This window comes from Callionymus lyra, chromosome 17, assembly GCF_982586985.1.
Source record: "Callionymus lyra chromosome 17, fCalLyr1.hap1.1, whole genome shotgun sequence".
Classification (NCBI taxonomy): Eukaryota; Metazoa; Chordata; class Actinopteri; order Syngnathiformes; family Callionymidae; genus Callionymus; species Callionymus lyra.
In genome coordinates, this window is record NC_141834.1 from 2934423 (window position 1) to 2957651 (window position 23229).

General features: G+C 39.8%; 1 protein-coding gene across 2 annotated transcripts in view; it reads right to left on the bottom strand.

The window, feature by feature from the left end:
* The window catches only part of syngap1b (synaptic Ras GTPase activating protein 1b), a 92638-nt gene extending 71007 nt beyond the window's left edge, over nucleotides 1–21631 (bottom strand). The window contains exon 1 of one of the 2 annotated variants that reach the window (XM_087778983.1): nucleotides 21448–21631. In XM_087778983.1, coding sequence (XP_087635109.1) covers nucleotides 21448–21469 — 22 coding nt within the window. In that variant the 5' untranslated portion in view covers nucleotides 21470–21631. The remainder of the gene's footprint in view (nucleotides 1–21447) is intronic. The other variant, XM_087778984.1, reaches the window with a different exon arrangement.
* Between the last annotated feature and the right edge of the window lie 1598 nt (nucleotides 21632–23229).

Here is a 23229-nt window from a genome sequence, read left to right on the forward strand (position 1 = left end):
TACATCATCTTCAATCGATAAAACTTCACATTTAAACAAGTTAAAGTATAGCACAAATGTGATAAAAGCTAAACATACTCTATTTGGCCCCGAGATTGTGAATGAGAAGGACTCTTCACGGAGCGTAAACACGGATGAATGACAGCTACAGCTTGAGGCCATTCAGGCTTTAGCCAGTAGCAAAGTTGAATTGCCTATTTTCCCAGTACAGTAGACTCCTCTCAGCCTCTCTCATCCGTCTCCCACTCGCTCACACTCACTCCCACCTCTCTCTGTTACGCCTGCTCCTCTTCCCTTGTGTCCTCAATTTGCATTTTTTTTCTTCCTCTGGTGTCTTCCACAATCTATACCTGTTCTTACCTGCTTTTACTTCAGCTCAGAGTTGATCAAACAGCACGCTCATCCACATCTTGTAGTCTCCAACAGGATGTCATCAGGGTGATGTAAAATCCAGAAGAACAGCAGCAGCATTCATGCGAGGAGCGTCAGATGGTTGTGTAAGGTCGGCTGGTAGGTAAAGACTTCAGTGTCCGAGCCGCTTCGAGCTGTTTGCACGCCTACACTGAGCAACACATTGCAGGTTGCTCATGCCAAGTCTATGTTGTAACCAAATATCATTCACTCTTCCGTACTTCAGTCTGAATCTTTTAAAAGCTTATTTAGAGACAGTTACATTGTCCACATATGCAGCCAAACCACTAAATCACTGACAAGCTGCCTTTCCCACAACGTTTCTACAAAACTGCAGCGTTAAACTAATTGAGTTATTTAGTACTCTTCTGAAAAAACGAATTTATTAGTCTGATAAAAACACATTTTAGTTAGTTAAAGACAGATGAAAAATACAGCAGATAAAATGTGACATTTCATTAAATAATGAGTAACCAACTTGTTTACCACATACATTTTTAAAAAGAAAGAAATACAAATAAGTAATTTACACTTTAGAATGAGGAAGACATAGTAACTATTACTACCTTATTAGTCATATGTGTATTAACAGAAAATCAGCCACATATTAACCATTATGAAGTACAAACTCTGTTCAGTGTGACCATATTCTACCCTTAATAGCCTGATATCAAAGAGTTAATGCTTAACAAAACCTTTTAGGTGTAAGTACCATTAGAAAAGCAATTCACAACTCATGACACTCTCTAAAAGCTAAAATATACTAGTAATAATATCATTCTAATTAGTCACAAATAAGTCTTTGTAATTGAGAATATCTTCCTATTCTTAAGTGGCACCATATTCATACTTAAGTAAGTAAGTAGGTAAGTAATATTTGTAGGGCGATTTTCTAAACCAGGGTCACAAAGCAACAATGAAACAATTAAAACTATATATATACCCAATAAAATAAATGCTTATAGGGTCAAGACACCACCGAGACAAACACAGGAGTTTCAGAAAATCAAGGAAAAGCCTGAACAAATAAAAATGTCTTCAGATGTTTCTTAAAGGAGTCACTAGATGCTTCAAGCACAGAGAGAGAGGAAGGTTGTTCCAAAGCTTAGGAGCAACAGTCTGGAAGGATTTCTCTCCTCTGGTCCTGAACCGTGTGCGAGGAACCATCAGTAGATTTTGATCCACAGACCTCAGAGCCCGAGCTGGGGTGTAAGGCTGGATCAGATCACTGATGTAAGGAGGAGCCTGACCATGAATAGATCTGAAAGTAAGAACCAGAATTTTAAAGTTGATCCTGAAAGAAGAGTGAAGAGTTTTAAGGATCGGCGAAATGTGAGTTATTCTACTAGAGCGGGTCAGAATTCTTGCTGCAGAGTTATGAATCAACTGCAGGCGAGACAGCTCCTTCTTGTTAAGACATGAAAACAAACTGTTGCAGTAGTCCAGCCGAGAAGACACAAACACATGGATTACAAGCTCCAGATCATGTTGTGACAACATTTTCCTAAATTTAGAGATTTTTCTCAGTTGAAGGAAACAGTTTCTGGTCAGTTTTCTGCAGTGTTGAACTAGAGACATGTTTTTGTCAAATACAACACCCAGGTTCCTCAGGCTCAGTTTGACAGACTGACCTAAGTCACCCAAGTATTGACTCAACCCTGGAACCTTATCTTTAGAAGTCACAAATGTTTTAAAGTTATAACGTCAAAAATATTTATAATAATACTAAATATTAATAAAATAAATATAATACTTATACTAATAAATAAATATAATACTTAACATTATCCTTCTACTGGGGAAATACACCAATATAATGTATATCATATATATCAATGTAAAAAGTAAATGAAATCAAAAAGGAAGAAATGGCGAGGGATGACGAGGACTTGAAGAAATGGTCAAGGTTGTGACAGAGCAAGTCGATTCAGTTTCTGGACGACACATCCTCGACCTTGCAGCTAAAACTGTGTATGACCCTCATCTACCTGGACACACACTCTTAGAGCCCCCTCCCCCTGAACAGAAGGCTAAAGATGAAAAAAACAGCTTCCACCCTTCTGCTGCCAGTCTCATCAGCAAAGCCAAGAAACCCCGCTGACACACACACACACACAGACCATCCCCCACCACCTTCCTGCTCAGTCATGGTTCCATTAAACAGAAACGACAAAGAAAATACTTCATTTTAAAGGATTTTAACTTGCAAACGTAGCTACTTCAGAAGGTGTTGGATATATGCCCATCCAAGCAAAATGAATCTAGACTCTCAGATTCAAGAGTAAGTTTGTGTCCGATGGTTCGAGAAGTTTGAGATAGAAATTAAAAGCATGAGCAGGATCCTTCAGATATATATTTTTCTCCATTATCCAACGAGGGAAGGATGGAACCAAAAGGCACCTGTCTCACAAGGCGAAATAACAAGGGACGTCTTCTGGCCATTCCTGGAAACTTTCTGAAGTAAAACATAGTGGGTTGTTTAAGCAGGAAGTCAGTCGATGAAAGCAGAGTCGGGATGGTATATTTTCTAAATGAATTGTATATGTTTATTGTATTGTTTTGAATTGTAGGTTTCTAATATGGTGAAACGATGGTTAATATTGTCAAGAATCTGTAATGAACATCAATGAGCATCATAAGATAGTGATAAACTCTTCAATACGGCAGTAAATCAGAAACACTCATAAGTGCAAAATATTTTGGAGGAAATCAAGTCACTTCTAACAAAAAGTAGTCAAAAACAGAAACAAAAGGAGTCAAAAAACTCACTTTAGATGAATACAAGTCAAAGCTTTCCAGACAAGAAAGACCATGGAGACTATTTTTATGTCCACTGCTGCAAGTTCGAAAGACAGAAATACAGAAAAAAAGGATGTGCTGAAACTCAGTTTTAAGTTTGTTCACACAGAATGGAGCACAATGGAACTTCAACGGATGACTTCACCATAGTGGGAAACTTGAGAGCAGTGGAGTTGCAGAGGCGTTACTAGTCTCTTAAACAAGTGGAGCAGTAGCTTAACCAGGCTCCCAGTTACAGACACAATTGGTAACACAGGAAAACTTTTTTTTACAGTGGCGTGGTATTGGTTCAATAGCAAGAATCTTAACCAACACAAAGGTAAGGCAAAGACATTTTGTCACCACTCTTTCAACACTTTGGCTTTTTGGTGAAACTTGTTGTACTACAAGTGGGTGTTGCTTGGTCAACCTGCTGGGAGCGGATTGCAGAATTGTACCCATCTACTGTGGAAGTTTGAAAAAACGAGTCTGTCATTGCCGTCTCTGGGTCCATCAGATCCATCAGAGGAGCTATCGGCTAGCTCAGTTTTCCTGGTTCATGCTAGCTCTGAACAGAGCTACGAGGATTCTAGGGGAAGAGGATTCTAGGGTTGCACCTATCCAACTTTTATGGTCCTGCTACTGACACCTACACTTGGGCTTTGAGTACCGGCCGATACCAATCCGGTACCAGTAGTGTTAGACTATTAACTACCATTACTTACAGTGAAAAAACACTGGTCAGGCTTTGAATAAAAAACAAAAATGGCTACACACTGAATTACAAAGTTTATATTTGGTTAAATAAAATGTTTAACTGTTAAACACTACCAGAATTTAGAAGTAAAATACAGTAAATTGTAAACTTTGTTTAACCTATAACCTGCAACAAATTAAGACAACCTCAATTTTCATCAAGTTTCACTAAAATACATGTATCGGTTTTTAAGTTATTATGTTTACAAACATTTTTTAAAAAAAAAGACTAATGTTACAGAAACAATAGTTTGTCACAGAAAACAATAGTTTCTGCGTCTAACACAGGAGTGAATGAAGAAAAAAACAAGTGGGGCCTTCAACGAATTCTACCATTCCAGATGTGCCGGGTGATCTCTGATTTCCGTCTCTGACCCTGCACTGGACTATCAGGTGTTGTTGTGCAGACACAAGCTTCACACCAGAGGTGTGAGTAAACACCACTGAACACTTGACATCTGTCCTGAGTCAGAGCCGCAGTCTTGCCTCTTAACCTGTCCGTGAAGGTGATATTGAAACTGCGGCGATGCGAAAATCAGCAAAGCAGCAGGTTACGCTTGATCTAGGATCATAAATCAGCAGGCGAAGAGCGTAAATCAAGCCGGAGCTCATGTAGAATAGTGTCTTGTGTTGAGAGAGGGACTAACAAGTGCTGCTCAGCTTTAACACAAATTCAAACAACTGTTTATTCGAGGCGCTGTGTTGGACTTGACATCAGCCAGGCAATTATGCAGCTTGTGATAGCTGCTAAAAACAGAGAACACAATCTGGACGTTTCTCTGATTGCCAGTCCCCATCAGTGCTGGAAAACAGATTTCATCAGAGTCCAACCCAAACCTGCTGCTATTTCCCAGGAGGCACGTGTCTATATGAAGACTTTCATAGAGCCTCAAACAAACTGTAGATCAGCTGATCAAACACTCACTGGACATGTTTGGGTTGCCCTCGTGTCTGAGCCAGAGGGTGTTCTTTCTGCATTTATAAGGCTCTTTTAAGATCATGACCCAAATAACAGAAAATAAAGTTGTTGTTTTTTTGTAGTGTTGTAGTGTTTGTGAGTTTGAGAAAGTTAAACCTGGTCAACATCATGAGCAACTCTGGTAAGCTCTTTATGAGCCGCAGGACGGGAAACACTCGGTTATATAGTATAGTATGACTCAGTTCTTGAAAGGCCATAAATCTACACTGGCTAATGCTACGCTATTATCCAGTCGCCACACCACAATAAAAAACTATCTAAGCAATCGTTTAGCTAGATGGGCTAAACCCTATGGAGATGGTTCACAGTAGCAGGAACTCGAGGACATGATGGACTTATCAACTGAAACGAAAGAAGACATTCAGACTGACTCGAACCAGTTGTTGTATTGGACTCACCTTGAACAAGCAAACAAGGTGCCGTAAGCCAATTTGTTCTCTCACTTGGAAGTAATTGAATTTAAGATGGCCACTGTTATAACACCCTTCCAGCATGACAATGTCAGTGTAAACTGGAATAAACACCCACAAAGATATCCTTGTAGTTTTGGCCTGAAGGACAAACCTTTACTGATACTTTTACTCTTGGATCTATTGAACCTTTGCAGGTCTTGCATACTCCAAGGGTCACCCACATGGTGCCAGCTGGGACCAGGTGGCTAGCAGAAACTAATAACCATCTTAATATGATGGATTTTGTGTCATGTTTATGTTCTTTCCGGTTTTATTTTGAAGTTGTGTTTCCGTTTTTGGTACGTGTTCCTCTGTTTTGTCTTGACAGACGCTGGCAGGTGCGCGGCTGGGGATGATTGAACGGCGGGTTCTTCCCACAGATAAGGAGCATCTCTAACCGGAAGAACTCGCCAGAGTATTCAGTTTCTTGACCAGGTTGGCATCTTAGATCTCGCTCCGCGCTCGCTTGTTATTGAACTGTCTTGCGAAGACCCCTGACGTTGTCAGCGATTTCTGTTACTCACGTGAGTCTTTTTCCCCTTTGTTTTTTAGTTGCTGTTTTGAGACCCCGATCTCCTGCCGCGTCCTGCCTCCGTCCCGAGCGCCTGTTCTGTTTTTGTTCCGGTCCGTTCCGACCGTGTGGATTATTAAAAGACTTTGTGTTTGAACTATTCCTCCGAGGATTATTGTTCACTTCCGCATCTGGGTCTCCTGCCGTGTTCCACTCGTGACATTTTGTTTCCTTTCTTGTCGCCCCATTGTTAACAATTACTTTATGATTGAAGAATCAATTATGTAATTAGTGCATTACAAGAAATCAGTGATTATCCATAATAACATAAATGATTATGTTATTTCACATGTGTTTACCATGGTGACCATTGGAGTCACATAGTGCCCATAGTTGGAGTAGCTTGTTATGTTAACTAACAAATAACTACTACCACTTACTGGCTAGGGTAACTAGCATCACTACTTAGTTGTACTTGTCTATTTTCTTCAGCTTATACAAGGTATATGGTAGGAGACAATCAAGGCAGTCCTGCTCTTCAGGGGAATATGTAGGTGTCACCTGGTCCCACATGGTTCTGACCCAGGGCTGGCACCCATTTGAACATCTAGAGTGTGTCAGCCAGGAGACACCCTGACTAGAACCACCTCAACCGTCCTTTGAATCAACACCTGCAGAGAAATCTCTTCCATCTGTGATCGTCTTCTGCTCCAACCCTCCAGGTCGCCTCTGTTAGTTCCAGTCAGTGTTGCAATTCTGATTTAAATCGGGTCATGGAGCCGTCCCTGAGAGATGAAGAGCAATTAAAGTCGTCTGTCCTCAATCCAGAGATAGACAGAGATCCGTGTCATTGCTTTAAAAAAAAAAAAGCCAAAATACAGTCATCCAAACTAACAAAGTTGACTCATGTCGCCTCAGGGTTGATTCTACTGTGATAACATTTATTAAGATCATTGAACGTCACTACTGAGTAGACATGTGTACATTGTCGAGCAACAACATACACAACAGCGGGTCAACATGACTCTGCTGAATAGCTTTTGTGTAATTCTACAAACAAAATGAACACGTTATTTATTTATCTTTGTTAAACGTTGCAAATATATTTACAATTTTGCGTAGTTGAAAAACAAATTACTTTACTGTCATTTCTGCAAAACAGCAGTGTTTAAATATATCAGTGCCCGCTAGCTCGGACCGAAAGCTGCAGGGCTAAAAACAAAAACCAAGATGCTGTGCTTACTCTGTGTTTTTGCTAGCCATGTTATGTTGCTCATTATCTTCATGAGGAGTCAGCTCACATTTGCCTTTGCCACGGGCGTTTGTCTCTCGTCATGTTCCCTTCTCCGTCTCTCGGAGCTGTCGCTCAAGAGTCTGCAAGGTTAGCGTTACGTAAAGACCTCCTCTCTTCTGGCCAAAAAAGCTTCTAATGACTTTTAATTCTGCTGCACGAGGACGTCAAGCCTTTCGCGGACGACGAGAAGGAGCAAGTTTGTTGAAGCAGCAGCGGAAAACTCTGGCTGCAGAAGTGAACACAGTTCTGACAGTCAAGTGCGACTCTGCGTGGGAACTCTACTGATTGTGATCGCTCTCTTGAGATAAGTCGCTGGTGCTACACTGACCTGAAAAAGTCTGTCCTCTTAGGACATCTTACTCACTGAGAGGTCAGCACAACTATTTTGTCAAACAAAGCACCTGAAAATCAAATTAGAAGGTGGTGTGTGCACCCCACGTCACCTACCGGCAGCCAAACATCTCATGGTGCCCTTTGTGGGGTTTTTTTAAGCCGACCTGGGAAGTCAATTTCTGTACAAATGTTAAAACACGCTGGGTCTCATGCAGGAGACGTGCAGAACTAATTTGAGTGCAAAACAGGAAATGTATGGGATTTTGGAGTTCATCAAAAATGTATTAGCTCCGCTCTTTTGAGTATTTTTATTCATATTATACCACAGTTATGTGAACCATACGGAGATACTTTTAAAAATATGTTTTGAACATAACAAAAAAGAATAAAAAAAAACGTATTTAAATCAGTATTATTAACATACCTGACTACCTATTATTAGCATATATTCTATATATGTTTTCTTAGTTTTTTAAATAAACATTCATCATGCTCATGAGAAGATGTAGATTTTCTGAGTAACTAAAACAAGATCAGAGTAAAACAATTATTCTGCTCAGGTTTCATGAATGAGATCCAGTGGGTTAAAAGAAACGGCCTGACTTCTTCAAAAAGTCCACTTCACTGCAGCGACCGAAGTTACCATCTTAAAATCAATGTGGAAATGAACGCAGACCAACCCACCCCTCTCTTTTTGCGATACTCGATCTGAAAAAAGCAAGATTATAAAATAATTTCAAACTGAATTAAGAGTGTTTATTCATAAATGGATCACAAACTTTTTTAATCCAGTCAAAAAATGTATATTTTAAGGTGGTGTTATTGACACAAACACTCACTGCTTAAAGACAGAATCAGAGGTTGCACATAGTGTTTTATTTAGAAAACTTTCCAGATCCTTTTTGATATTTTTAAGATCCATTTTACTATCAGGCTCAAAAAAAAAGATCAAGACTTTCATAGAGTCGAATTGAAGCAATCAGACGTGGATTATATTCATAGAAAGCATTAAACTCCAGCATTTTTTCTTTTAAGAATTGATTGTGTTTACAACACTGGCAAGACAAGTTCCTATAATAGCTTATATAATTGCAGACAGTTGATTGTGTTTATTTTGGATCGAATAATTGAGATCAATAACTGGGTCAGTGCATCAAGTATCAATCGCTCTGTTTCAGAGAAGGTCAGAAGAGTTACTTTGGAGTGTATTTTCAGGAGGACTGGCCAAGTGTTCAAAGCTATTGATCAATACTTCTTTAACAGCGAATATTCGCCTGCTGTTGTAGCTTATCAGGATAATAAAACAACCTGGCACTCATCACACTTTCACAAGGCTTCAGCAGGTAAATAAATGAATGCCATCAAGGCGTCGACTCATGGGATCAAATGTGATAGGATTTATCGTCCATCTACACTATCTGTCTTTCCAGGGAAGCGAGACTCTCTTATCTGGAGCCTCCTGTCGGCCCGCTGATCGTGAGAGTCCAGGTGGAATCTCGCCGTTATTGTACCTTCTCATCTCGCGGCTGCCAGACAAATGAGTTTCTGACAGAGATGATTCCCTCAGAGAGCAGCCGAGGCTTCGTACAGTTCATCGCCTGTTTCAATATTTACTGTGTTTCCATTGATGCCAAAATATCAATCAAGACACGAGAGATAATTATGTACACAAGGACTCTGCTCTGCTGTGACTGAATCACTCCGCTGCTCTTTGAACAGCCCTGACATCTTTTAATGAACATGCACAACTTTTACTTGACGACATGATAAAAACCTCTTTCTACGATAAATGTATCAGGCCACGACGGATACAGAGGGACATGTCCTCGTATCCTGGGTCTTCCCTGGGCCTCCTCCCAGTGGGACATGCATTCTAAAACGGTGCTCCTCCAATGGAGGAGTTCAGGAGTTGTGGGATCCTGTTCTAGAGCGACACATTCTGTACATGCCCTTCCTTACCTTAGCCATGAAAAAAGAGAAAGAGATACTTGAACCCCACTACTGGAAGAAACACTTGTCATTTCAACAACATGTCCCAATGTGTCAATGCAGCAAAAGAAGCTAGATCGTCCACCATGTTCTTCACAACATGACGTTCCACAAATTGAGAAGCTCATCACATCCTGTTTATAGTTCGGACATTCATCAGTTAACATGCTTGTAAACACCATTAAGTACGAGGCCCGCGGGGTTGATGGAGGATGAGGCAGAAATATGTTTCCGCATCTGTCTGCAGGAACAACACGGTCCCTCCTCCGTCCTTTCAGCACAAAATTGTGGGGCGTGAAACAATTTGTTTGCCCATGTCATTTTCTTAAAGTGATAGTTCACCCAAAACTTCAATTGCACTAATTTTCTACTCACCCTCCTGTCGACTAAGAGGTTGGGATTATGTTCAGGGTAATCTGTTCCTTTTTAGAGTTATACACGAAAAAGGATGTTTATTTTAATGTAGCGACTGGAGCGAAAATGTCTTCATCTTTGTCCAGAAAGACATGCATGGAGCTTAAATGCGAGGCATATATGAGGAATTGTTTTTAAGGATGTTGTAGCAGAAGTTCCTATTAGTTTCAGTGTTGCCTCATTGAAACACATTGTGTGATTAGGCGGATGGCCGCTAAAAACAAGCTTCAAATATAGACTTATTTAAGGTTTTTCCCAACAATTCCTAATGTTGAGGCTTCAGTACAAGATGGATGGCATTTTTTCAAGTGGGATCCAGAGAGAATCTGACCGAGCAGGCAAAATATTATAGATAAATGATATATATATATATATTTTTTACCAAAACCAATTACAGATTTATTTTTTAAATAATGTTACACATTTTGAAAACTAAAATAAGTAAAGCAGATAACCTCCATTTTCAATAAACAACATCAATGTAATCTACACCCACTACTTGTTAAAAACTGCCATGTGTCTTTTAACAAAAAGGAGCATTTCTGCCTCATCACCAACGACATCATGTGTAGTCAAGCTGAAGAGGAACTCACTGTCAGTACTAGCACATGGACAAAGAAACCGGCTGCTCATTCAAAACAATAAATGACATTATTTTTGTTTCTTTAACTCCGGCCAAATTCATAGGTGCAAAACCTAGAAAATTGCAAAAAAAAAATCCCTTTAGGTCAAAACTATACAGAGCCCTTCAAAACAGGGGTCTCCAAGCCGGTTCTCAAAGAGCACCCCTTTTCACCCAATCAGGAGTTTTCGGAGTGTAACCAGAAAGTCGGTGTCATAGACATATATACATAGACGCCGCATCAACTGTAGAAGGACAGCGCCGCCATCTTGGTACAGTGTGATCAGAGGCAGCGGCGCATTAACAACTAAAGGGAAAGAAGTAAGTCTCATTCTTAAAATACAATTATTGGCTGAATTCTAGATCGATTTTGAAACGTTTTGATCCGTTCAAATCGTCATACATGTCGCTATGATACAGGGTGTTAATTATATAATATAAAAATGCTGGTTTTACTACTAATTTTGTCAGCAGATGAGCAACTGTCAGAAGATGCCAGACTTCTGTACCGCCTATGGATGATCTAATGAGCAGAATATAGGAATGAGATCTCGTGGGATCTTTAAGGTGTTTTAGTTTAGTATGTTTTGTAAGGTTGTAAATAGTTATTGTTGAATTCTTGACATGCAACCTGGGAATTTGTGTGATCTAGTGTAATCTTTTAACTATTGTTTAGCTCTTTTGTAATAAATTGTTTTTGGAAATCTATTGGCCCAAGTACAGTTGCATCAGAAGGTGTAACTTCTGTCAAATTAAGGGTTTATTTAAAAATCTTTTACTGCGGTAGTATCAACAATTAACTGTCATTTGTACACTGCACTTCTTATTACAATGCAATGATCCTAATCATAATGTTATCCCACGTATGCTCAATAGAATATTTCATTTTAAAACATTATGTAATATTGTGACATATTCCTTCTAATAATGTCTGTCTATCTGGTTTGAGGTCTGAAAAACAACCCTGTGAAAAAGCCTGACAAATGAGCGATTTATGATCACTTTTATAGTGTAAACACATCATTCCTCTATAGACGTAATGCACTGTAGGAGCGAGTGGAACTGTACAAAGATGGCTGCCCTGTATACAAACAGCTCTAGCAGTCGATGCGGCGTCTATGTGTATATATGTCTATGGTCAGTTTGTTAAATTTTACATGCTTGATCGGTTGGAACGAAAACCTGCACTACCCTGGCCCTTTGAGGACCGGTTTGGAGACCCCTGCTGTAAAGGGACATGAAAAAAAAAATGTGGAAGGTTTTCCCGTTAGAACGACAAACTCTAACGTTAGAACGAGAAATGTATATTATATAATGTGGCAGATATAGATAACCTGTGCAGTAATTTGAGGAGTCAGTTGTTGTCTTGTTAGCATCGGCCGACAAATGCTTGTTTGTGTTCTCAGAATTCTTGATAAGGTTAACAAGAAATTAAAGCACTTGTATGTTTGATTTAAAAACGTTACACATGTCTTGATGAAGTTGATAACATGATCCAAAGCGGTGCATTACTTTTGTCGAAACAGTTTTTATCATCATTTTTAAATGTCTTTCAGATAAACATAAGAACGGCGATTATGACAGCGATTTTGGGTTTTCTTAATTTTAAATGCGTCACAAGATGATCATCCGTCTAGGATTTGGCGCAGATTTTGACTTCATGAGTGCAAACCTCACCGGTTGATCGTCTTCCGCATTCCAGCGTCAGCGCGTCAACTCAGCTGGTCAAAACATACCAGACACACAGATTACTGCGTTACCACAGGACAAAAAGTGAATTATAACAAGAACAATCTTTTTTTTCTTCAATACACATTATAAAAAAGATAGATCTCCCTCTGGATTTAGCGGAAACAAAACGATGCACCTGCCCAGGTGAGTCAGGATGTTCATGCCTGAGATGCGCATGTGGAGACATGAAGGGAGCTGAAGTGATGCTTCTCATACTGTAATAGAGGTTCAAAATCAATGATGAGTCGATCATTGATTAACAATAACCTGATCCAAGACCAACACTCCACACACACATGCTGGTCCAAGTCAGCTTTGGGCAGACGTGAAAATCCAGGAAAAAGAACGCCTAACAATCAACGTTCAATTCATTATTGGCTGAGTGGATGATGAGAAAAACTTTTTTTTTCTCATATCCCTTTAGGGGCTCCGTAAAAATACTTGAATTCTTATGAATTCTTTTGACAGTATTTACGCTTCTAAGTAAAATTGGAAAACTGAACAAGTTGACATGTTTCACAAACTAACTAAAAATGTTAAGTGCTTTTAACTTATACCAGCTTGTTTTGTCATTTATGTTTAACTAAAAGTTACATTTTCCAACCTTTCGTGATACAGTTTTGTCTTTGTTTCTTGACTTTTCTATGTAGTTGTTTATGTTTTTGTGACATTGAATTATTATTAATATATTCATCTCTTGAGTGGTCGTCTCATTGTGGATCTCACTAAGCTGCAGAATTAGCGTGTTCCGTGTTTTGACACGTGTCAGTGTTGTAAGGTAGAGTGATGTCACTGCCAGCTCTCGGCGAGCTCCTGCGAGCACTTCACCGTTCCGCTAATCCGAGCAGACACATGCTTCCTATGGAAACAGAGCCACCCTCCTGCAAACATGACAAGAGCAGCCAGCTTCCAGAGCGCGGCAGCCCTTCCTGCCAGACAACATTACTTCACATCTCCTCACGACCCGTTAAACGAACCAAAATCCTCCGCCTCGCTGGAGGGCGCGACAAGTCAAGTGAAGGTTTGGATCTCGTGTGTTGGTGAAGGGCTGTGAATGACAGATGGTCTCTTCTCCCTCGATGGAAACAATTAAGGTACCACTGGGCTGGCCGGATAAACATGCCAGCTTCAGGATCCATCTGAGAGCTGCAGCTGCTCTGAGAGTTTGTCACCAGTGCCCACGTACTGCGTCGCAGATTGATGTGCCGACCAGAGGCTGTTTCAGCCCCAGATACAAGAAAGTCACTCATTGTTTTGTTGTAATTATCCAGTATTCTGAAGTTCTAACAGACACTTGTCGAAAATACATTTGTGTTCACAACATACTGAGGACTGGGACTTTGAGTAAATTTGGGAATATAAACACAAGAAGAAACTCTGCAAAAGCACTGACACTTAAACTTTTGAAAAACATATTTCTCAACTACATACAGTAAATGTTTTAATATTTTTTCTTTCTATTTAATTTTGGAAACTATAGTTTTTCTTCATTTCATTGCAGATGTATGCAATTCTACTTCAACAAATACAAGATACTACATGTAAGGAGGAGCTAGCACTGTTAGCCACTAGCTCAGCTATAGCAAGTATAGCATAGAGTTTAAAATGTCCTTTATTTTACTTGACAGTTGGAAAAAAAACTTTCTATCTAAGTGGACTGAGAGACCCTCTGAAGTACGATGTTTAAATCTTTCATTTATTACAAACTTCATTAGACAAAAAGTTGACATACTGACGACCATTTTGGCCCTCCAATAACTGTAGACCCCCTGCGGATTTAGAGAAACCACCGACCTCTTGGGTGTCCAGAAACACAACAAGTAGCGTCCAATTGTGTTTGATGTGGACGCACATTGAGAAACAACTTACATAAGATGTTCATTTGGTCTCTTGGAATGGAGGCTAGTTCCTTGAAAACCACATGGGTTTGAGTCAGATATGTGCCGCCCTGGCGATATTCCTAACTATCCTTTCAAAGACTTAAAATGCTCTTTACATTGAACGATGAGAGAGTTCGTAACATCTAAGCAATCCTCTCAAGAGGTCGGAGCGGTCAATGAAGACGACCCTTGTGACTGCATTCATCGTGACAAAAGAAACCTTGAAGTGATTCGATCATTGCATTAATCGTCGTCCCCTTCCGTTGTTATCGGTTCATGCTCGAGGTGAAGAGGAAAACTAGATTACGAAGAGCTTCTGGCAACCAATGAACCCCCCCACCCTTCATCAGCATCTCTCTCCATATGACTGAAGCCTTTCATCTGAGCTCGAATATCTCACATGTCATTCAACTCCTGGGTTTATCTTCTAATGTGAAGACGACAACTCTTCAGGCAAGAAGAGCCTCAGAGCGACTGGATACAGTAGAGGCTCTGTGTGGGCCGGAGCAGGAAGGAAGCTAAATTTACAAACGGCTAACCTCACAGGAGGCTTTTTGTCGAGGTAAAGAGCTTCATCTGGAGGATTTACAAAATAATCATGTTCTTCAAATAAGCGTGCCAGTTAAAACTAATTATATATGTTGACGTAGTTACAGTCGTCAAATTGTTCCTCCGATGTAGAAGTGTAAGTGTATCTGTTTCGGAGGTTAAACCCGGTGTGAGTTTCTGTCCGCCTTACCATTTCCATTCAGGAACTTCCTACTAGGGTTTTGTATTGGCAAGAATCTGGCCATATATTATCCATCACCATATAGTGGCCCAGGCAACGATACAGGATTTATTTGTAGTATTGCCGAGTACGTGACTCTGCCCTTGCAGAAATTAAAGATGCAAATCATAATTTCCATTTGTTTTGAAACCGAAATATTTACAAACATGAGCTTTAAAAGCTGCTGGAGTAGACTGTATCCTCTCGTCCTCAGTCATCGCCGGGATCTAGGATGATTTAAATGCTCCTTTAGCTGCAGAAGACGTAATAACTAGCATTTAGCGGACGGAAGTTTAATTGCAAGCCAAATATAAAAATGCATGAATATTTGCATGTTAATTGTAAATTTAAAAAATCCAATTCATAATTTGATAAACACTTTAAGGAAACTTTAAACCATGAAATAACTATGGTAACATGTAAAACACTATTCACAAGCCACACAATTAAATCAATAAATAAATTGATACAGTGCTATCGATAGCGTATCCTGAAAATCAATATCATGATACCTCGCCATATTGTTATTTTCAAATACCCCTATGTGGTTAAATCACATTCTGACTTATTAAAAGCTTTTTCATAATTAAAAAAACTCCCACTTAACGATTTCAAGGCACTTTTTTAACCACAGAAAGCATTTATATAAAAAAAAAATTAAAATCAATTGGCAATCTTTGTCAATTTGGTCTTTTTCCAAGCAACTGTCCCCTTTCATCCTGGTCAGACAACACACTCTCAGCCCAACGGAATGTGTGATAAACTAAAGTGTTGTTGACCAAAAATTAATTAACTTGTAACTGTACAAAACAAAATTTTAAATGACTTACGGGAATTATAAAATAAGTAGTTGTGTTAATTTTGAAAAGAAAATGTTAAGATGTATTGAGTACTCTGAAGTTTTAAAAAACGGCACGGTCACATTCTTTTGCCGTGAATGTCACGTAAGACAGTTTTCGTTGTTTTAGCTAAATGCATGTGACTTCATCATGAAGAAGCGCCAGGACTGAGATGGTAAATCACACTGAAATGATACTTACACCAGTCAAGCGCTAGTTAGCATCTCTTGCTACCTCCAGAACAACACACGCCAACATCGTAAGATGAAGCCAAGCTAACAAGAAGAAGAACCAAAATCAAAGAGCTTAGCTACCAAAAATAAAGTTGACTAATGAATGGAAAATGTATTTATTTGTGGCGGCACAATCACAATTTTAATTTAAAAAAGGACGCATGTTTGACTGACAAAAAGGAACCCTGAGCATCCACGAGTGACGTCACGGATCTGGCACCGCTCGAGGCTAACTGGCTACACGCTCGCCGCTCTGATTCACAAGCATCCATGGGATCGGATGACAACACGCCCTCAAAACATGTGAGCCAACCGTATCCAGAGGGAGATCATTATCGCTGACTTGCATCCGTCCGATTGGATCCGGAGAGCAGAGGCGGCTCGTCCTGACCTTTCAGCGGAGAGAGAATCTCGAGATCAATCGACCGCTGACGCACTCTCGCAGCATAAACTTATCGACGTGTTCACTCCAGCTTTGCAGTGGCGCTGGAGTTCCCACGCACAGCATGGGTCGTGTGACACTTAAGGATCATGAATTATTGGTCACTGGGTTGAGGAAGATGTGTGTCACGCTGGCTACGAGGAACAAGGGCATCGACACACTGACGTCTCCAAGAACTCCATTCACAGACTGCAGTTTTCACAACAACTCTCTGCTTTATCTCGCTCCATCAAGCTTTCTTTTTTCGCATTAGATTTCTTTTTACACCGTATTTAACCATCAAACATTTTCCTGATGACTTCAGTTCAAATCAGGTTTTAGGGTTGTAACCGTTGTGTAACTGTTTAAACGCAGTTGCGCTTTATAACCGGATTTTGTCTTCATTTAACCACCTCCTAATCCCATTCTAGAAAGGCCCTTCTAGTAGTAATCAGAGAAAAACTATTCATTCTTACAGACCTATAGGTACTAAAGTATAGCCAACATAAGAGATAAATCCCATTACTTAAAGGGTTATTTCAACCAAAAGTAGTAACTTCCTGTGTAAACAGTAGACTGTATACGCTCTGGAAGCACTCGTGGTGTTTAGTTCGGAGTATTTTGAACTTTAAACGTTTGCTACAAATAAATTAATATTCATTTTAAAACAGATTTTTACAATCAAATATCTTCTCATATGCAGGTAAACTATGACGCACCACCACGAGTCACCATAGTATTACTCCACTATACAGGGTTAAAAATGTTCATAAATGAATTTTACTAAACCCTGTATAAGTAATATAAACACATGTGTATGAATAAAAACTTTATTGACTAACATTTGAGTCCTGCATCACATGCCCAAAACACACTCGTCTGATTGGTCAACAGTGGGTCTACTTGCAGGCATGTGCATATTGGATAGTGATCAATAATATGAGAAAAAAAGGAAATGTAAAAAGGTTTTTGATTTTTCTAAACGTTTGTTAATTGAAACAAACCTTTAATGAAGTTTTTGCAAAAACCCTTTTTTATTTGCATCCAGTTGTCGATACTTGTATTGACCTTATTATAGATCGTCATATGATCATTGATCTTGTTTGATCAGGTTTGGGTTTGACACATCTTTTGGAATGAGATGAGAACAACCGCCTCAGACTTAACCTTCAGCAGCGACAGGTGGGAGCGCTCCTTGATGGACTGCGTCAGCGTGGAAGTTGAAAGCTGGGATCATCTCGTGGACCTGGCCCGCAACACTACACGGAGACAGATGAAGCTTCTTGGCAGAGGCTGAACGGCGGGGGGGTGGGGGGTGAAAGACGGTCCCTGATGTCACATGGGAGAGCGGAGGAGGCGGGTGAGGCGGGTGAGGCGGGTGAGGCGTGGAGTGCTGCAGTGCATCGCTCAACTCTCAAACCAGGGCTCGCACGAGCTGCTGTGTCAAGTCTAGTGTGGAACCTGCTGCAGAGGAACGCTGTCATCTCACCAGCCGCTCATCTGAAGTCAAATCTTTATTAGATTTAATCATTGTGTCTTTTTTGATTTCTTCTTTAACTTTACTCTACTTAAAAATGCTTTTCTATTAAGTTATTTCATTAACTGAAAATAACCTATGTATTCATTCACCTTAATTACCATTTTTATTTTAGGAACAAACTTCTTATATCCCTATTGTATAATTATATCTTTTTTCTTTTTTTATTCAGTTTACACGATTACTGTTCAATGACATATTATTTATTTATAATTAAGATTTTACTGTAATGGCAAGACAAATAAAACAATATTTTTAACATATAATTTTTCACTGCTGCAAGTTCAAAATGGCTCACAGACACTATGTCATAAAGCAGGAGAAAGTCAAACACAGTTTCTTTAAGTTTCTTTCATAAATGGTGGCGTTTTCTATCACTTTTCCTCTCTCTACACCTTTATTTTATTATAATTTATGTTTTTCATTTGTATGTGTTTTTAATCGTTTTATTATGCATTGTCATTTGCTTTTTTTGTAAAACTATTGATTTCACAATCAAATTATATATATATATATATACACACATGTTTAAAGATGATTCATCGCTGTTTTTATTGTCATAAATATCATTCTTCCAATCATTTATCTTATTATTTCATTCAAATATGTCTAAACCAAATGATCTGCATAATAATAAAGGACATGATTTGATCAGAATGTTTCTCATTAATGATCAACATTTTCATCACACTCTCATCTTGTTTCATGAGGAGCACCAGCAGCAGCATGTGTCGAGGGGGCCGCGGGAGTGGAGGTGGGAGTGTGTGGGGGTGGACCAGCACGAAGAAGGGTCGACCACAGCGAGGTGCAGAGAACGCATGAGTTCGGGAAGCAGCGAGGAGTGCGACACAGGAAAAAAAAAGGTCCGGTTCTGCTGCTGCCGCCTCCCACCGACTGCCTGTTTCGCGTCCGCCGCCACTTGGCAAGACGGCCTTCCAGGGAGCGTTGGCTTCCGGACTCGTGTGCACAGGACGCCTCTCGTCTTTAAGGGCCTCATCAGTCAGACTCGTGTTTCATATCCGAGTGTTGAGTCAGCGAGCAACACATATCACACAGTATTACGCAACAGCTGTCGGCGTAACCATGGAGATGTACAGGTAGAGATGAAGACAGGCACACACGTTCTTTTTCATATCAATCATTTGAGCCTTCTGCCTTTCATTTTTTATATTTGAATGCATTTCCTTTTTTATCTTCTACACTTGTTTCAATCTGTCAATCCCTATCATGTACATCCTGAATGATAGGGATTGACAGGTGTACAAACAAGTGTAGGAACGTAATTAAATGTGAATTATTTAATATGTTTTTTGTAATAAATATTTAATTTTGGATTCAATAGAATTTTGCGTTGCTTTTTTATTTAATATCCATTATTAAGATGTTTTTGCATTTGATTAAATTTTGTGTTTTAAATGTTTTTATCCATTAAAGTCACGTCAAGATCATTAAAAAAAAACATGTTTCAGTCAAACTACACAAGTGGATTTACATTCATTCTCAAATTGAAGGTGAATTCTGGGGAACTGAGCAGCAGCGCTGAGGTGTGCAAACACAAGTTTATAATCCCACCACTTCCTTTGGCTGTGTGACCGATCGTGACCTTTAACCCGAGTGCAAGAAGAAATACCCATCAAGAGAGGTTTTAGGTGGCAAATGTGTGCCGAGTTCCCGCAGGCGTCGAGAGAAATGCAGATTATTTGAGGAAACAATGCAAGAAGCACTGGCTCTACTCTGAGTCTCAAGTGTGTGATGTATTGAAAAGTTTAATGATTTAAAACGTAGTAAAATATGTTTGAACTTAAAACAAAATAAGAGGATAACGTCTTGAATGTAACGCCTCAAATGTGTTGCTCTAGGCAGGAAAAAATGTGACTTAAATTCATCTTAAATCGCTTCATATGGATGAAAGTAAGATGGGATTAATAACTTCCTTCTGAGCTCAGACGGTTTACAAAATTTCAACATCAGCGAAGTAACTTCTGTTATCGAGCGGCTCCGAACTCGGAACCTTCGGCTGTGAAATCTCCGCAGGTCATGTGTTCAAGCGTTCACTCCGAAAACATCTCCGGAGTGATCACAGAGAAGGTGCCGTCGCTGGCAGGTTTGGAGGTGCAGGAGTGAGCTCACCATTTCCTGGCAATGATCCCCCCAGTGGGGGCTTACGAGCACTGACACACACTCACACACACATGGATTCTCATTACACAACCCAGCTTTTATTCGTGAGATATAGTTCATTTCAATTTAACTTTACCCGTCTTCCTTTTTTATTTTCCCTTTTGAATCATACTTAAGAAGTATGTAAAAACCTTTTATTATCTTCTATAACAACAACTTCTTATTTATTAAACCATTTTCTATACCAGACCTGGGCAAAGTGCGGCCCGGGGGCCACATGCGGCCCTTTGACTATTTATGCGGCCCTCGTAATGTCAAAGTTTGATCATGTACAGTATAAATGGTTCTTATGCATTAACAAATGTATTTTGTATTTTTTATTAATTTACATTTTCACACCAATTGACCTTTTCCATCCTTTTTTGTGTCATTTTTCGAGTATACAGGTATATTAATCCCTCAAAACCTTTTTTTAAGTGACTTGAAGAAATGTTTTTGAATGTTTTGAAAAAAACTCACATACTGTATATACAAGAATAAAATTGCATCTTATTTAGCTTAATAAATGTCACGGCATAAAAACGAATGTCATTTTTCTTTAGGGATTTTCTCGTCTTTCTTTTCGGCTGACGGCCCCTGACAACATTCATGGAATTGAATGTGGCCCTTGAAGATTTATAATTGCCCACCCCTGTTCTATACAATAATATTTTTCATAAATATTTATGGATCATACTTTATGTTTTAATAACCACCCTTTGACAGTGATTTCTTTTTTACAAACACATTGTTTTAATGACTTCTTGTAGGAGCCAAGGTCTCAAGGAGACCGGATCACAGACATGTATATTTAAGAGGACATGATGGAGGATTAATGGGCATGTGTGTGTCTTACATAACGTGGACGTCTTCCAGAGAAGAAGGTGGAAATGGTCGAGTGGAGCGAGTCTCTCACCCACCCTCGCGCCTCACATGCCGCACACCTCCACTCTGGCCCACTCAGCAGCCCTGCACACGCACACAGGTACCAACCAACACGGGCACGACCTCCAACTTCCATCGTGCTCCTGGTGCGAGATGCTGAGGCGTCTCTCTCCTGCATCACGCCTGCTCACACTGTAGCATTAGTCACAGTTGTGCTGCAGTGACACACACCAGCACCTCTCACACACACACTCATGAGACCCTCAACACTCCCTCGCATCAAGTTTCTGGAGATCCATCATCTCAAGTGTGGACGTCATGATCACATTAGTGTGGAGATCCATGCACACACACACATACACACTGAGAAGACTGCAGGTGTTGACACAAGAAGGAAAAGGATGGAGAAGGAAGAGAGGACAGGAGTGAGAGAGGCATCATCTTCGGTCTTACCTTGAAAGGGAACATAGGACATGTTCCACCGCCACTGGCTGAAGGATTGGACGTGTCTCAGCTCAAGAAGTCAAGAGGAGCTGATGGATGAATGGATCTAAAAAAAAAAAGAGAGAGGATGGGATGAGGGAGGACGTGGTGCTGGTGCAGCAGGAGGAGACAATAGTCCGCCGTCAGAGAGACATAATCCACGACCGCTTACAAACGCTGCCCAGTCAGAAACACAGGAATGTGTGTGTGTGTGTGTGTGTGTGTGTGAGAGAGGGAGAGCGAGGTGGAGAGGGAGGGGAGTCGTGCACACGCCCCCACGTCAACGTGTGTGCACGCTCACGTTTCCCATCAATAACCTGCTTTTTATTACATAATTCCTATAGTATTGAGGAGTGAAGACACGGTTTGAGCCAACATGGCGCGTCACTGCAGGTGTTTTACCTGGCCAGGTGACCCGTCTCCGCCGCCGTAGTTCAGCTGCACCGACCTGTTGAGACGCAGCTCAGACGAGTGCTCGCAAACATCCCATAGTTGAATTAAAGTTGTGTTCGCGGGTGGACGCTACGGCTCCCCGCAGAGCTGACTCCCAGCGGCGGGTCTCTGGCAGCGGCATCGCTGCAGTGCAACGGTGGGACTCATGAGAGCAGCGGCGCCTCAACCTGGAGGGGAAACTGAGGAGCCAAAATGGCGCAAAGGAGTCTCACTGTGCTGCGTTCAGGGTCGCCAGACCTCTTCGGTTATCCACGTTTTTAACGTAGATAAAATCCATCGAAATACCGATTTCATTCATAAATATATTTTTTTATAGAACATTTGTTTTATAGTCTTTAAGACGTATAGTTGTTGTGTGAAAAAATCTATTCCAGCCGAAGATTAGTAATTCGTTTTTACATTTTATTGTTGGTTGTATAAACCAACAGAATAGCAATTTATTTCTGTTCCCAAGTCACACCAAGCTACTACATTTTAGAGTTCCGGTGAAAAGATATAAAAAGGGATAAATAGATAAAATACAAGTGTATGACGTTAGGCTGTTGCAGAGCATGATTGTAGAGTTTCATCCACTACCCTCTCCATGATATCTTGATTTAACAGTGAATGCAGCTTCAGCAGCTTCGCTTCAAAAGCCCAATATTTGCCGCCCTCTAGTGGTCACCAGCGCGCAGTCAAAGTTGAGCCAGAGATTCAGATCATAAGACCTAGAGGAGACCAATGACCTGAGATAGTATTCAAGAAGAACTTTTTTCCATATGGAATACCAGTTTGTTGTTAGAACATATATGTAAAGATCCAGTGGCATCAGAAGATACAAATAAATAAATATCTATGTTATTGGCACAACTAAATAGAAGAAATAGAATAGAAAATACAGAATTATCTTAAATACTTGATCCTATTCTTAACACACATTCTACTAGTTCTACTTTTTTATATTATTTTGTTGTTACATCCTGCAATCAAGGTAATTGAATATTGTAAATGTATAGTTATTATTGATGTCAGTTTTAGTATTGTGTATTAGTATTAGTGTTATTATCTTGTTGTTTTTCTCATGTTGTTTTCCTCTATTCCTGGTGAATAAACAATCGTTAAATCCTTTGTAACTGTTGCGATCCATAGTTTTCAAAACACAGTCGATTTAAAAGCGCATTTATTGCAAAAATCAGTTGATAAATGGATAAAATGCTGGAATAATAAAAAAAAAGTGGAAAAAATTAAAAATACATTACCTTTTTCAATGTTTATTAATTCTTATTTATTGAACTTTTCATTAAATTCCTATCATTTCAC